We start from the raw sequence: 15,619 nt of genomic DNA, 5'->3' as shown, positions 1-15,619 counted from the left end.
GGGGGCTCTGGGGGGCTCTGGGGTTTTATGGGGAGAGCTCTTGGGGGGCTCTGTGAGCTTTGGGGGGCTCTGGGGGTTTAAGGAGAGCTCTTGGGGGGCTCTGGGGGTTTATGGGGGGCTATGGGGGGGCTGTGGGGGCTTGGGGGAGCTTTGGGGGGACTCTTGGGGGGACTCGTCGGGTCGTGGGGGGCTCTGGGGGCTTAAGGGGAGCTCTTGGGGGGCTCTCGGGGTTTATGGGGTGCTCTGGGGGGGTTTCCCACGGTTAAGCCGCGCCCCCGCCCCGCCCCCTCCCGCCAGGCCCCGCCCCCTCGCCCCCTCACCCCCGGGGGGGGGCTCCATAGGGGGCTGGGGGTTATGGGGAGGGGTCTATAGGGACTTTACCGGGGGGGGGGGGCGGCTATAGGGGGGGGTTTCCCACGGTTAAGCCCCGCCCCCGCCCCGCCCCCTCCCGCCAGGCCCCGCCCCCTCGCCCCCCTAGCCCCGGCGGTCGCCCCGGCGCCGCGTCCCGAGCGATGGCGGCGAACCGGGTGGGGCGGCGGCAGGGCCGGCGGGGGGGGGGCGGGGGTCCCGCGGCGGGGGCGGCCTCGGGGGGGCTCTCCCCGGGCCGGGGGTCCTCGGGGGGGCTCTCCCCGGGCCGGGGGTCCTCGGGGGGGCTCTCCCCGGGCCGGAGGTCCCCCGGCCGCAGCCCCGGTGTCCAGCGGCGCGCGGCGCGGGTCACGGTCAAGTACAACCGGCGGGAGCTGCAGCGGCGGCTGGACACGGAGCAGTGGATCGATGGCAGGCTCGGGGAGCTCTACCGGGGACGGGTACCGGGAACGGGAACGGGGCAGGGAAACCGGGAATGGGAACCGGGAATGGGGCAGGGGAACCGGGAATGGCACCGACACCGAGCAGTGGATCGATGGCAGGCTCGGGGAGCTCTACCGGGGACGGGTACCGGGAACGGGAACGGGGCAGGGAAACCGGGAATGGGAACCGGGAATGGGGCAGGGGAACCGGGAATGGCACCGACACCGAGCAGTGGATCGATGGCAGGCTCGGGGAGCTCTACCGGGGACGGGTACCGGGAACGGGAACGGGGCAGGGAAACCGGGAATGGGAACCGGGAATGGGGCAGGGGAACCGGGAATGGGAACCGGGAATGGGGCAGGGGAACCGGGAATGGCACCGACACGGAGCAGTGGATCGATGGCAGGCTCGGGGAAGCTCTACCGGGGACGGGTACCGGGAACGGGAACGGGGCAGGGAAACCGGGAATGGGAACCGGGAATGGGAACCGGGAATGGGAACCGGGAATGGGGCAGGGGAACCGGGAATGGCACCGACACGGAGCAGTGGATCGATGGCAGGCTCGGGGAGCTCTACTGGGGACGGGTACCGGGAACGGGAACCGGGAACAGGAACCGGGAATGGGGCAGGGAACGGGGCAGGGGAACCGGGACAGGGAACGGGGAACCGGGAATGGCACCGACACCGAGCAGTGGATCGATGGCAGGCTCGGGGAGCTCTACCGGGGACGGGAACCGGGAATGGGGATGGAGAACCGGGACCGGGAACGGGGCGGGGGACCTGGGACCGGGAGTGGGGCAGGGAAACGCAGGGGAACCGGGACCAGGGCAGGAGAAGCGGGAATGGGGATGGAGAACCGGGACCGGGGCAGTGAAACCGGGAACGGGACCGGGAAATGGACCGGGAACAGGAATGGAGGCTCGGCGAGCTCTGCCGGGAACGGGTATCGGGAACCGGGGCCGGGAATGGGGAGCGGGATGGGAAATGGAGCGGGGGAACCGGGACCGGGATGGGGATGGAGGCTCGGGAGCTGTGCCGGGGCGGGGACCGGGAACCGGGATGCGGATGGGTCCGGGAATGGGACTGGGAAGCGGGAATTAGACTGGGAAATGGACCGGGAATTGGACCCGGAACGGGACTGGAGAGCGGGAAAGGGACTGGGAAACGGAGCAGGCACTGGGACCGGGACCGGGGCCGGGAACGGGACAGGGAGCAGGGAAACGGAGCAGGAACGGGGCCGGGAACGGGACCGGGCACCGGGATCGGGACTACGAGAGGGACCAGGGAAACGGGCCGGGAATTGGACCCGGGAGATGGACCAGGAACCGGGACAGGGAGCAGGGAAACGGGCCGGGAACGGGGCCGGGAACGGGACCGGGGACCAGGACAGGGACCGGGGACCGGGAACGGGGCCGGGATCGGTTCAGGGACCAGGGAAGCGGGCCGGGATCGGGACCAGGCACCGGGGCAGGGAGCAGGGAAACGGAGCAGGAACGGGGCTGGGAGCAGGGCCGGGGACCAGGACAGGGACCGGGGACCGGGAGCGGGGCCGGGAACAGGGCCGGGATCGGGACCGGGATCGGGTCAGGGAACGGGAACGGGGCCGGGATCGGGGCCGGGATCGGGACCGGGATCGGGTCAGGGACCAGGGACCGGGAACAGGGCCGGGGACCAGGACAGGGAGCAGGGACCGGGAACGGGGCCGGGAACGGGGCTGGGGACCGGGACAGGCATCGGGAACAGGTACCGGGAACGGGAGCAGGGAAACGGAGCAGGAACGGGACCGGGATCGGGACAGGGGACTGGGAAATGGACCGGGAACGGGGCCGGGATTGGGAATGTGGATCCAAACTACGGACCGGGAACGGGATGGGGACCAGGAAAAGGAGCAGGGCCTGGGAATGGGACCGGGAAAAGGAACAGGGAATGGGACAGGGAATGGGAATGGGACTGGGAATGGGACTGGGAATGGGAAAGGGAATGGGATCGGGAATGGGACTGGGAATGGGACTGGGAATGGGATCGGGAATGGGATCGGGAATGGGATCGGGAATGGGACTGGGAATGGGATCGGGAATGGGACTGGGAAAGGGAATGGGATCGGGAATGGGAAAAGGAACAGGGAATGGGAATGGGACCGGGAATGGGACCGGGAATGGGATCGGGAATGGGACTGGGAATGGGACTGGGAAAAGGACCGGGAATGGGATCGGGAATGGGATCGGGAATGGGAATGGGAAAAGGACCGGGACCGGGAATGGGACCGGGAATGGGATCGGGAATGGGATCGGGCCCGGGGATCCAAACCACGGACCGGGAATGGGCCCGGGGCTCCCAGGCGGGATCTCCCCCTCCCCCCCCGTGGGAACGGACAGATGGAAGGGGGGGAGGGGCCGATGTCCCGTTATCCCGAGGGGGGAGGGGGGGTTGGGGGGACACTGGGGGGGGGTTGGGGGGGATTTGGGGACACTGGGGGGGGTGTTGGGGACCCTCGGGGGAGTTGTTGGGGACCCTCGGGGGAGTTGTTGGGGACCCTCGGGGGGGTTTTGGGGACACTGGGGGGGGGTTTTGGGGGACCCTCGGGGGGGTTTTTGGGGACCCTCGGGGGGGTTTTTGGGGACCCTCGGGGGGGGTTTTGGGGACCCTCGGGGGGGGTTTTGGGGACACTGGGGGGGGGTTTTTGGGGACCCTCGGGGGGGGTTTTGGGGACCCTCGGGGGGGGATTTGGGGACACTGGGGGGGGTTTTTGGGGACCCTCGGGGGGGGATTTGGGGACCCTCGGGGGGGGATTTGGGGACACTGGGGGGGGTTTTTGGGGACCCTCGGGGGGGGTTTTGGGGACCCTCGGGGGGGGTTTTGGGGGACCCTCGGGGGGGGTTTTTGGGGACCCTCGGGGGGGGATTTGGGGACCCTCGGGGGGGGATTTGGGGACACTGGGGGGGGTTTTTGGGGACCCTCGGGGGGGGGTTTTGGGGACACTCGGGGGGGTTTTGGGGACACTCGGGGGGGTTTTTGGGGACCCTCGGGGGGGTTTTGGGGGACCCTCGGGGGGGTTTTTTGGGGTCACTGGGGGGGGGTTGTTGGGGACACTGGGGGGGGTTTTTGGGGACCCTCAGGGGAGTTTTTGGGGTCACTGGGGGGGGATTTGGGGACACTCGGGGGGTTTTTGGGGACCCTCGGGGGGGTTTTTGGGGTCACTGTGGGGGGTTTTGGGGACCCTCGGGGGGGGGATTTGGGGACCCTCGGGGGGGGATTTGGGGACACTCGGGGGGGGTTTTTGGGGACCCTCGGGGGGGTTTTTGGGGACACTCGGGGGGGTTTTTGGGGACCCTCGGGGGGTTTTGGGGGCCCTCGGGGGGGTTTTTGGGGACACCGGCGGCCGCGTCCGTCCCCAGGAGGAGGCGATGCCGGACGAGGTGAACATCGATGAGCTGCTGGAGCTGGACACGGACGAGGAGCGAGCCCAGAGGCTCCGGGTGGGAATTTGGGGATTTTGGGGTGGGGACACCTAATTAACACCCCCCCCTCATCACATACACCTAATTAACCCCCCCCCCTCCCCTCATCACACCCAGCCCTAATTAACCCCTCCCCCATCCCCCTTCATCCAGAGCATCCTGAGCTCCTGCACCGCCGACCCCCAGGTACGGGGGGGGGGGAGGGGTAAATTGGGGAGGGGGGGGAGGGGGGAGGAGGAAGTGGGGGGAGGGGTTCACATCCCAAAATTCCCCTCCCCCCACCTCCCCACCCCTCCCCCATCGCGGCTCCAGCCGGGCTTTAAAAGGCAAAAAAATTCGGCAGCGGCGTTTCCGGGGGGGGGCCCCTCCCCCCCCCCCTTTATCTGCGGGGGTGGGGGGAGGGGCGGATGAAGTTAATTAATGAGTCGGGGGGGGGGGTTAATGAGTTAATTGCCGGCAGGAATTCATCGCGCAGCTCCTGGAGCAGCTCCAGGGGCTCCCGAAGCAGCGGCTCCTGCAGGGACCCCTCCCCCACCCCAACCAGGACCCCCTCCCCCACCCCTGACCCCACCCCCACCCGCTGGGAGGGGGAAAATTCGGGAATTGTTGCGTTCCCAAAAGGAATTAAAAAAAAAAAAAAAAAGAGAAAAATCCGTGATGAGAGAGGGGAGCGCGGAGGGACCCCCGGGACCCCCCCCCCAAATAAAACAGCGTCACACGGGGGGGGTTGGGGGGAATTTGGGGGATTTAGAGGGGATTTGGGGGGGGTTTAGAGGAATTTGGGGGGATTTGGGGGATTTAGAGGGATTTTGGGGGGGGATTTGGGGATAATTTGGGGATTTGGGGGGGATTTGGGGGGGATTTGGGGGATTTAGAGGGATTTGGGGGGGGATTTGGGGATAATTTGGGGATTTGGGGGGATTTGGGGGAAATTTGGGGGGATTTTGGGGGAATTTGGGGGGATTTAGAGGGATTTGGGGGGGATTTGGGGATAATTTGGGGATTTGGGGGGAATTTGGGGGGATTTTGGAGGGATTTTGGGGGCATTTGGAGGGAAATTTGGGGGGGTTGGGGTGAATTGGGCGACATTGGGGGGTTTTTTGGGGGATTTAGGGGGATTTGGGGGGATTTTGGGGGATTTGGGGAGAATCTGGGGGATTTGGGGGGATTTGGGGAGAATCTGGGGGATTTGGGGGGGATTTTGGGGATTTAGAGCGATTTGGGAGGGATTTGGGGGAATTTGGGGGGGATTTGGGGAATTTAGAGGGAATTTGGGGAGGATTTGGGGGGATTTAAGGGGGGATTTGGGAGATTTAGAGGGATTTCGGAGGGATTTGGGGAAATTTCGGGGAAATTTGGGGGGATTTTGGGGGGGTTTGGGGGGATTTGGGGGGGATTTTGGGGGAATTTGGGGACACTGGGGGGGCTTGGGGGTCACTTGGGGGTCACACGGGACCCCCAAATCGGGGGGCCCCGCCCCGCCCCCCCCCGGCTCCAGCTGTTGGGAACATCTGGGCAGGAAGCGCCGCCCCTCCCCCCCCCCCTCCCCCCCATTTCCTGCTGCGGTCCCGGAAAAAAACGGAGGGAAAATGACCCAAAAACGGGCAAAAAACCCCCCCGAGAACCCCAAAAACTCACCTGGGACCCCCAAAAACCGCCCCGGGACCCCAAAACCCCCCCCCAGGACCCCCAAAACCGCCCCGGGACCCCAAAAACCGCCCCAGGACCCCAAAAACCGCCCCGGGACCCCAAATACCGCCCCAGGACCCCGAAAATCCCCCCAGGGACCCCCAAATTCCCCCCAGGGACCCCCAAAATCCCCCCGGGACCCCCCAAAAACTCACCCAGGACCCCAAAACTCCCCCCGAGACCCCCCAAATCCCCCCCCCGACCCCTCCCAGACACCCCCAAACCCCCCAAAGCCCCTCTGGGACCCCAAATTCCCCCCCCCAAAATCCCCGGGGACCCCTCAAGACCCCCCCAAATGCACCAAAAACCCCCCGGGACCCCCCAAAAACCCCCCGGGACCCCCAAATCCCCCTCAGGACCCCCCAAACTCCCCCAGGACCCCCAAAACCGCCCCAAGACCCCCCTGGAACCCCCAACCCCCCCCCGGGACCTCCCAAAATTCCCCCCAGAGCCCCCCAGGACCCCCCAAAAGCCCTCCGGGACCCCTCAAGACCCCCCAAAATCCCCCCGGGACCCCCCAAAAAAACCCCCGGGACCCCCCAGGAGCCCCCAAATCCCCCCAGGGACCCCCAAAATCCCCCCCCGAGACCCCAAAATCTCCCCCAGGGACCCCCAAAATCTCCCCAAAATCCCCCCGGGACCCCCAAAATCCCCCCGGGACCCCAAAATCCCCCGGGGACCCCGAAAATCCCCCCAGGGACCCCCAAAATCTCCCCAAAATCCCCCCGGGACCCCCAAAATCTCCCCCAGGGACCCCCAAAATCTCCCCCAAATCCCCCCGGGACCCCAAAATCTCCCCCAGGGACCCCCAAAATCCCCCCGGGACCCCCAAAATCTCCCCAGGGACCCCCAAAATCCCCCCGGGACCCCTCAAAATCTCCCCAAAATCCCCCCAGGGACCCCCAAATCCCCCCAGGGACCCCCAAAATCCCCCCGGGACCCCCAAAATCTCCCCAAAATCCCCCCGGGACCCCCCCAATTTTGAGCCCAGCCTGGTTCATTTGCATATATTTACATATTTATTACACCGTCCCCGCCCCTCCCCCTCCCCGCGGCCCCCCCCGAGGGGCCCCAAAAATTCCCTAAAAAAAAAAAAAAAAAATTCCAAAAAACCAAAAAAAACCCAAACCAAAACAAAACCCCAAAAATCCCAATCCCGAGAAATCCTTTTACAAAAATTCCCGGATTTCCCCCCAAAAAAATGCCCGGGGAAAAAAAAAGGTGGAATAATAAAGCATAAAAAAAGCGGCGGGTTTTGGGTGGGAAAATCCCGGTTTTGGGAGGGAAATCCCAACTTTTGGGTGGGAAAATCCTGATTTTGGGTGGGAAACCTCTGATTTTTGGGTGGAAAATCCCAATTTTTGGGTGGGAAAATCTTGATTTTTGTGTGAGAAAATCCCAAATTTTGGGTGGAGAAATCCCGAGTTTTGGGTGGGAAAACCCTGATTTTGGGTGGGAAAAACTCAATTTTTGGGGGGGTGGGAAAATCTCCATTTTTTTGTGGAAAAATCCGGATTTTTTTGGGTGGGAAAATTCCAGTTTTTTGGGGTGGAAAATCCTGATTTTTGTGTGGAAAAATCCCGATTTTGGGGTGGAAAATCCCATTTTTTGGGTGAGAAATCCTGACTTTTGGGTGGGAAAAACCTGATTTTTTTGGGGTGGAAAAATCCCCATTTTTGGGTGAGAAAACCCTGATTTTGGGTGGGAAAACCCCGATTTTTTGGGGGGTGGGAAAATCTCGAATTTTTTGTGGAAAAATCCGGATTTTTTTGGGTGGGAAAATCTCAAATTTTGGGTGGGAAAATTCCGAGTTTTGCGTGGGAAAATCTCAAATTTTGGGTAGGAAAATCCTGATTTTTTTTGGTGGGAAAATCCCAATTTTTTGGGGTGGAAAATCCTGATTTTTTGGGGTGGAAAAATCCCGATTTTGGGGTGGAAAATCCCAATTTTTTGGGGTGGAAAAATCCCGATTTTGGGGTGGAAAATCCCAATTTTTTGGGGTGGAAAAATCCCGATTTTGGGGTGGAAAAATCCCAATTTTTTGGGGTGGAAAATCCCGATTTTTTGGGGTGGAAAAATCCCAATTTTTTGGGGTAGAAAAATCCCGATTTTGGGGTGGAAAATCCCAATTTTTTGGGGTAGAAAATCCCGATTTTTTGGGGTAGAAAATCCCAATTTTTGGGGTAGAAAATCCCAATTTTTGGGGTGGAAAATCCCGATTTTGGGGCTTTTTCTCGGGCCCCTCTCAGTGGCGGCGGCTGCTCCCAAACTGGAATTTTTTTTTCCCCAAAAAATCCTTTCCCGAGGGTTTTTGTCCCAAAATTCCGCTCCCAAATTGCCCGGAATTGGCATTTTTGGGGTGGGAAAATTCCCCCTTTTCCAGCTCCAAATTCCCCCGAGGGAAAAAGGGGAAAATTCAGGATTTTGGTTCTGTTTTTCCCTTTTTTTCCCGTTTTTTTAAACATTTTGGAGATTTTTGGACGATTTTTTTGGGGTTTCATTTTTTGGAGGTTTTTCTTTAATTTCTTTTTTTGGGGGCTTTTCTTGGAGCTTTTCCAAATTTTTGGGGGGGATTTTTGGGCCATTTCTGCTGCTTTCCCCACGGTTTTTTTGGGTGGATTTTTATCGATTTTGGGGTTTCTTTTTTCCCAGCTCATTTTTAGAGATTCCAAGTTGATTTTTTCCCCCATTTTTCGGCTTTTTCGGTGATTTTGGTTTTTTTTTTCACACGGAATTCTGGAGCTCTCAATTCTTTGATCGTTTTTGGGTGGATTTGAATCTTTTTTTTCCCCAATTTCTTTGATTTTTGGTGCATTTTCGTTCCCATTTTTATTCTTTTCTCAATTATTTTTGTGACTTTGATTTTTCCCATTTTCACTTTCATTTTTTTCATGTTTTTAACCTTTTCCTCTATTTTCACGGCTTTTTTCGGTTCGATTCTTGCCGTTTTCTCCAGGATTTTTGCCCACTTTTAGCCACTTTCGGACTTTTTGCCCCACGATTTTGGGGATTTTTGTGCAGTTCTGATTTTTTCCCTCATTTTCATTCATTTCTACTCGGATTTTTCAGTATTTTCCATGTATTTTTATTGCATTTCGGGTCACTTTTGATCATTTTGGTGCATTTTTGGTGCCATTTCGGACATTTTTCCCCGTTTTGCCTCGATTTTGACGCGTTTGATGTCATTTGGGATTTTTTCCCCATTATTTTTCTCTGGTTTTCTGGGGTTTTTGTGCGATTTTGGGTGTATTTCACATTTCTCCTGCATTTCTGCCCCGTTTCCCCCAGTTTTATCCACCTTTTGTCATTTTTCCCTGCATTTTTCCTGCTTTTCTCCATCTTTTTCTCCATTTTTTATTCTTTTCCCCACTTTCTTTTGCAGTTTCCCCCCATTTTTGACCATTTTCGCCTCATTTTGGATCATTTTCCTCCCATTTCCCAAAGAAAAATCGGAGCGAGAGCCTCAAATCCCCCCAAAATTCTTATTTAATCCATCGGGAAAACGGAACCTCGGGAGCCACCGCTGAATTTTGGGGCAAAAAAATCCAAATTTGGGGTCTCCCCACTGCTCAAACCATCGAAATTTGGTGCTTTTTTTAGCCAAAATTGGGATTTTTTGGGGGAAAACCCCGAGAATTTGGGGGAGAATCCGGGATTTATTTACAATTTTTATGGCTGAGGCCGGGGCAGGGGGGGAAAGGCCCAAAAAGGGACAAAATTGCCCCAAATCGCCCCAAAATCCATCCCAGGAATCCGCGCTGCTCCCGGTGCCAATCCCAGGAGGTTTTGGGAATTTTGGGGAGTTTTCTTTTTTGGGGGTGGATTTAATTTTCTGAGGGGAATTTTGGGATAAATTCGGTGGATTTGGGGTCACATTTGGGGGTTTTGGCTCGGATTTGGTTTTTTTGGGGTCAGATTTGGGTTTTTTGGGGCTGGATTTGGGATTTTTGGGGTCGGATTTGGGGGTTTTGGGTCAGATTTGGGTTTTTTGGGGTCGGATTTGAGAGTTTTGGGTTGGATTTGGGAGTTTTGGGGTCAGATTTGGGTTTTTTTGGGGTCAGATTTGGGTTTTTTGGGGTCGGATTTGGGATTTTTGGGGTCGGATTTGGGGGTTTTGGGTCAGATTTGGGTTTTTTTGGGATCAGATTTGGTCTTGGTGCTGGATTTGGGTCAGATTTGGGTTTTTTTGGGGTGAGTTTGGATTTTGGGGGAGGATTTGGGCTGGTTTGGATCAAATTTGGTGCTTTTGGGCTCAGATTTGACATTTTTTGTGCTGCGTTTGGGGTTTTTGGGGTCAGATTTGGACTTTTTAGGGGCGGCTTTGGATTTTTTGGGGCCATTCTTCATCTTTTTGGGGCCAATTTGCCTCTAATTCCACTTTTTAGGCTGAATCCACCCTTTCAGGGCTCAAATTTCACCTTTTTATGGCCAATTCCCAATTTCCTGGGGCCGATTTTCCCTCCAGCCTCGGATTTTGGGTGGATTTTGGGTTCATCTGGGAGGATTTTGGGTGGATCTGGTTGGATTTGGGTGGATTTTGGGTGGATCTGGTTGGATTTTGGGTGGATTTGGGTGAATCTGGCTGGGTTTTGGGTAGATTTGGGCAAACCCTGCTCGATTTTGGGTGGACCTGGTTGGATTTTGGGTGGATTTGGGCAAACCCCACTGGATTTTGGGCGAACCTGGTTGGATTTTGGGTGGATTTGGGCAAATCCCGCTGCATTTTGGGCGAACCTGGTTGGATTTTGGGTGAACCCCACTGGATTTTGGGTGAATCTGGCTGGGTTTTGGGTAGATCTGGGCAAACCCCACTGGATTTTGGGTGGACCTGGTTGGATTTTGGGTGGATCTGGTTGGATTTGGGTGGATTTTGGGTGAATCTGGCTGGGTTTTGGGTAGATTTGGGCAAACCCCACTGGATTTTGGGTAGATTTGGGCAAACCCTGCTCGATTTTGGGCGAACCTGGTTGGATTTGGGTGGATTTTGGGTGAATCTGGCTGGGTTTTGGGTAGATTTGGGCAAACCCCACTGGATTTTGGGCGAACCTGGTTGGATTTTGGGTGGATTTGGGCAAATCCCGCTGCATTTTGGGCGAACCCAGCTGGATTTTGGGTGAACCCCACTGGATTTTGGGTGAATCTGGCTGGATTTTGGGTAGATTTGGGCAAACCCCACTGGATTTTGGGTGGACCTGGTTGGATTTTGGGTAGATTTGGGCAAACCCCACTGGATTTTGGGTGGACCTGGCTGGATTTTGGGTGGACCTGGTTGGATTTTGGGCAGATTTACCCAAACCCCACTGGATTTCGGGCAGATTTACCCAAACCCCGCTGGATTTTGGGCAGATTTACCCAAACCCCACTGGATTTTGGGCAGATTTACCCAAACCCCGCTGGATTTTGGGCAGATTTACCCAAACCCCGCTGGATTTTGGGCAGATTTACCCAAACCCCGCTGGATTTTGGGCAGATTTACCCAAACCCCACTGGATTTCGGGCAGATTTACCCAACCCCCCCCACATTTCGGGCACGCCCACCTGGATTTCGGCTGCATTTGGGACCTTTCCCACCCCTTGCCCGGCCCTCACTGGCAGAAGGGCGAGGCCGTGGGGTCGAAGCCCTTGAAGACGTCCTTGAGCGAGGCCTTGTCCCCGTCCTCGGGGGGGTCCCTGGCGGGGCTGCCCCCCGGGAAGGGGCTCCCGGCACCGGGCCGGCCGCCGGCCTTGGCCAGGCCGAACACGGGGGGCACGGGGGGCACCGGGAGGTTGTGGAGGCCGGGCTGCCCGCTGCCCCCCTCGCCCGCGCCGCCGGCCTTGGGCCGGGGCCGGTTGTAGCTGTTGTACCTGTCCGTGGGCTCCGGCCGCTCGCCGCCGTCCGGCTGCTCCAGCGCCGATCGCCGCACGAACGGCGGCTCCTTGGCCTTGCCCGGCGTTTTGCCGGTGTCTTTTTGGGATGAATTCCCGTCGTTTTGGGGTTCTTTCCCCGAGCTGGAAGTCCGGGGGTCGTAGAGGCTGATGGCGCTCAGGACGCTGCTCTGGCCGCCGCCTCCCCAGCTCAGCCGGGGGTCGTAGGGAGCGATGGCCGGGCCGGTGTCCGGCGGAGCCGCTTCGGCCGCCCGGGAGCTGCCGCATTCCAGGGATTTCTGCAGCCGGGGGTCGGCGGGGCCCTTGCGCACGCGGGGGTCGCTGGGTTTGTCCCCTCCTCCCGAGGCCGTGACAGTTTTGAGGATCCGCGAGAGCAGCTCGAAGTCGGGCAGCGCCGACGAGCCGGGCTCGCCGCCGGCCGGCCGCTGCTGCTGCCGCGGGTCCGAGGGGCCGCAGGGCGGCCGGAGCAGGCGAGGGTCGGAGCCGGACACGGCCACGGGAAGGGGATCCTGCTTGGGGACGGGCAGCGGGATGAGATCCTCGGGGCTCCAGAGCACGGAGCGGGCGAAGGGCGGCCGCAGCAGCAGCACGTCCTTGCGGATGTGCGAGAACTGCTGCAGCTGCGAGCGCGGGTCCCGCTGGCAGTGCCCGGGAACGGCGTCCAGGGGGATGCTCAGGGGTTTATCCCGCAGGATCCGCTCGCCCTCTTCGTCCTCGGGGATGCTGGAGGTGTTGGCCGGCGGCGCTTTTTGGGGTGGCTCCGCTTTGGGGCCGTGCCGGGCCAGCCGCGGGTCCGAGGGGCCGGGCTCCGGCGGGAGCAGCTCGGAATTCCGGGCCAGCCGGGGGTCGCGGAGCCGGGGGTCGGCGGGACGGGGGGGTCTCTGCAGCCGGGGGTCGCTGGGGGGGTCCCCGGAAGGGTTTTGGGGTCGGGCAGAGCTCTGCTGGCGCAGGGATTTGAGGATGGAGGTGACGCTGCTGCCGCCGTCGTCCTCGTCGCTCGAGTACCAGCTGCCGGGATCTCCTGGGAGAGGCGGGGGAGAAGGAGGGAAAAGTCAGGGAAAGAGGGGGGAAAATAAAAAAAAGGAAAAAAAAAAACCAGCAAAGGGATCCTCCAAAGGATCCTGGGTGAGGGTAAAAAACAAAACAGGGAAGTTCCGGCCCGGCTGCCCCCGTTTTCAGCCCAAAAATTCCCAAAGAAGAGGAAATATCCGGGTTTTCTCCTCCTCCTCCCCCAGAGCTTCCCACTTCCAGGGCTTTTGTTCCCTAAAAAATCCCAGCCCCAGCAGGGCCCTGAGATCCCCGAGAGGCAGAGCCGGGATCGGGGTTGGGATCAGGGATCAGGCACTGGGGATCAGGATCAGGGCTCAGGCTTAGGACCAGGATCAGGGATGGGGACCAGGGACCAGGATCAGGATCCAGGCTCAGGATCAGGGATCGGGATTTGGGGTGCCACAGGATGATCAGGGCTCAGGAGCAGGCTCAGGATCAGGGATCGGGATCAGGATCCAGGCTCAGGATCAGGGATCGGGATCAGGATTCAGGGTGCCACAGGATGGTCAGGGCTCAGGGATTGGGATCAGGGACGAGGATCAGGTTCAGGGATCGGGATCAGGATCAGTGACTGGGATCAGTGACCGGGATTAGGGATCAGGATCAGTGACTGGGATCGGGATCAGGATCAGTGACTGGGATCAGTGACCGGGATTAGGGATCAGGATCAGGCTCAGGGATCGGGATCAGTACCAGGGCCCAAGCTCAGGCTCAGGGCTCAGTGACCGGGATTAGGGATCAGGCTCAGGGCTCAGTGCCCAGACCCAGGCTCAGTGGCCAGGGCTCGGTGGCCAGGCTCGGTGGCCAGGCTCAGGGCTCGGTGGCCAGGCTCAGGGCTCAGTGGCCAGGCTCGGTGGCCGGGCTCAGGGCTCAGTGGCCAGGCTCAGGGCTCAGTGGCCGGGCTCAGGGCTCAGTGGCCAGGCTCAGTGGCCAGGCTCAGGGCTCGGTGCCCAGGCTCAGGGCTCAGTGGCCAGGCTCAGGGCTCAGTGGCCGGGCTCAGGGCTCAGTGGCCAGGCTCAGTGGCCAGGCTCAGGGCTCAGTGGCCAGGCTCAGGGCTCGGTGGCCAGGCTCGGTGGCCAGGCTCAGGGCTCAGCAGCCAGGCTCAGTGGCCAGGCTCAGGGCTCAGCGCCCAGGCTCAGGGCTCAGTGGCCAGGCTCGGTGGCCAGGCTCAGGGCTCAGGGCTCAGTGGCCGGGCTCAGGGCTCAGCAGCCAGGCTCAGTGGCCGGGCTCAGGGCTCAGCGCCCAGGCTCAGGGCTCAGTGGCCGGGCTCAGGGCTCAGCAGCCAGGCTCGGTGGCCAGGCCCAGCGCGCGGTGGCCAGGCTCAGGGCTCGGTGCCCAGGCTCAGGGCTCAGTGGCCGGGCTCAGGGCTCAGTGGCCAGGCTCAGGGCTCAGTGGCCGGGCTCAGGGCTCAGCAGCCAGGCTCGGTGGCCAGGCTCAGGGCTCAGGGCTCAGTGGCCGGGCTCAGGGCTCAGCAGCCAGGCTTGGTGGCCAGGCGCAGCGCGCGGTGGCCAGGCTCAGGGCTCAGTGGCCGGGCTCAGCAGCCAGGCTCGGTGGCCAGGCTCAGGGCTCAGGGCTCAGTGGCCAGGCTCAGGGCTCAGGGCTCAGTGCCCAGGCTCGGTGGCCAGGCTCAGGGCTCAGCAGCCAGGCTCGGTGGCCAGGCTCAGGGCTCAGGGCTCGGTGGCCAGGCGCAGCGCGCGGTGGCCAGGCTCAGGGCTCAGTGGCCGGGCTCAGCAGCCAGGCTCGGTGGCCAGGCGCAGCGCGCGGTGGCCAGGCTCAGGGCTCAGTGGCCGGGCTCAGCAGCCAGGCTCGGTGGCCAGGCTCAGGGCTCAGCAGCCAGGCTCAGCAGCCAGGCTCGGTGGCCAGGCGCAGCGCGCGGTGGCCGCGCTCACCGTCGTCGTGCTGGCGCTCTCCGCGGGCGCCGTCGGGCGCTCTGCGGGCGCCGTCGGGCGGGCGCTGCTGCCGGTGCCGGATGCGCAGGAACAGCGCCCGCTGCGCCGAGGGCAGGAACTCGGGCACGGCCCCGCCGGGCGGGGACCCCTCGGGCCCGAACCGCGGCTCCCCCCCCGCGCCCTCCGCGGCCTCCAGGGCGCCGAAAGCGTCTGGGGGGGAGAGAGCAGCGGGGTTGGGGGGGGAACGGAGCGGAGATTTGGGGGGAAAAGGGGGGGTTTGGGGAAAAAACGGGGATTTGGGGGGAAAAGGGGGATTTGGGGGGAAAAACGGGGATTTGGGGGGAAAAACAGGATTTGGGGGGAAAACGGGGGGGTTTGGGGAAAAAACGGGGATTTGGGGGGACAAACGGGGATTTGGGGAGAAAAACGGGGATTTGGGGAGAAAAGGGGGGATTTGGGGGGAAAAGGGGGATTTGGGGGCAAAAGGGGGGGATTTGGGGGGAAAAGGGGATCTGGGGGGGATCCTGTGCCCACCTGGGGATCCTGTGCCCAAACTGGGAATCCCGTGCCCACCTGGGGGTCCTGTGCCCACCCCGAGGGTCCCGTGCCCACCCCGGGGGTCCCGTGCCCACCCCGAGGGTCCCGTGCCCATCCCCAGCACCCCGTGCCCACCCCGAGGGCCCCGTGCCCACCCCAGGACCCCGTGCCCACCCCCAGGGTCCCGTGCCCACCCCAGCACCCCCTGCCCACCCCAGCACCCCGTGCCCACCCCGAGGGTCCCGTGCCCACCCCCAGCACTCCGTGCCCACCCCAGCACCCCGTGCCCACCCCGAGGGTCCCGTGCCCACCCCCAGCACTCCGTGCCCACCCCAGGACCCC

The 15,619-nt window shown here is 61.1% G+C and overlaps 3 protein-coding genes across 5 annotated transcripts in view; 1 reads left to right on the top strand and 2 right to left on the bottom strand.

Annotated features, from left to right (window-relative positions):
• Positions 1-512: 512 nt before the first annotated feature.
• On the top strand, positions 513-4,812 carry LOC309583850 (protein phosphatase 1 regulatory subunit 14A-like; the record flags this gene model as incomplete). Its single annotated transcript, XM_082299677.1, has 5 exons — positions 513-527; positions 621-806; positions 4,185-4,265; positions 4,401-4,433; positions 4,708-4,812. 5 exons carry the CDS (start codon positions 513-515, stop codon positions 4,810-4,812), a joined length of 420 nt encoding a protein of 139 aa, XP_082155803.1.
• A 2,135-nt stretch (positions 4,813-6,947) lies between these two features.
• On the bottom strand, positions 6,948-8,288 carry LOC309583849 (uncharacterized protein; the record flags this gene model as incomplete). Its single annotated transcript, XM_082299676.1, has 2 exons — positions 6,948-7,311; positions 7,627-8,288. 2 exons carry the CDS (start codon positions 8,286-8,288, stop codon positions 6,948-6,950), a joined length of 1,026 nt encoding a protein of 341 aa, XP_082155802.1.
• Positions 8,289-10,811: 2,523 nt separating this feature from the next.
• The window catches only part of ZC3H4 (zinc finger CCCH-type containing 4), a 36,871-nt gene continuing 32,063 nt past the window's right edge, over positions 10,812-15,619 (bottom strand). The window contains exons 13-15 of one of the 3 annotated variants that reach the window (XR_014227180.1): positions 14,741-14,950; positions 11,056-12,822; positions 10,812-10,982 (exon numbers count right to left, since the gene is read on the bottom strand). Coding sequence is in view for 2 of the 3 variants with exons in the window: in XM_082299752.1 (XP_082155878.1) it covers positions 11,522-12,822; positions 14,741-14,950 (1,511 nt within the window). In the remaining variant the exon portion in view is untranslated. Of the gene's footprint in view, positions 12,823-14,740; positions 14,951-15,619 lie in introns of all 3 variants that reach the window. The other 2 variants (XM_082299752.1, XM_082299753.1) reach the window with 2 other exon arrangements.

Source organism: Coloeus monedula, assembly GCF_965178545.1.
Source record: "Coloeus monedula genome assembly, chromosome: 33".
In the NCBI taxonomy this organism is placed as follows: domain Eukaryota; kingdom Metazoa; phylum Chordata; class Aves; order Passeriformes; family Corvidae; genus Coloeus; species Coloeus monedula.
The sequence above is the reverse complement of the archived record's forward strand: the minus strand, read 5'-3'. Positions and strand labels throughout refer to the sequence as shown.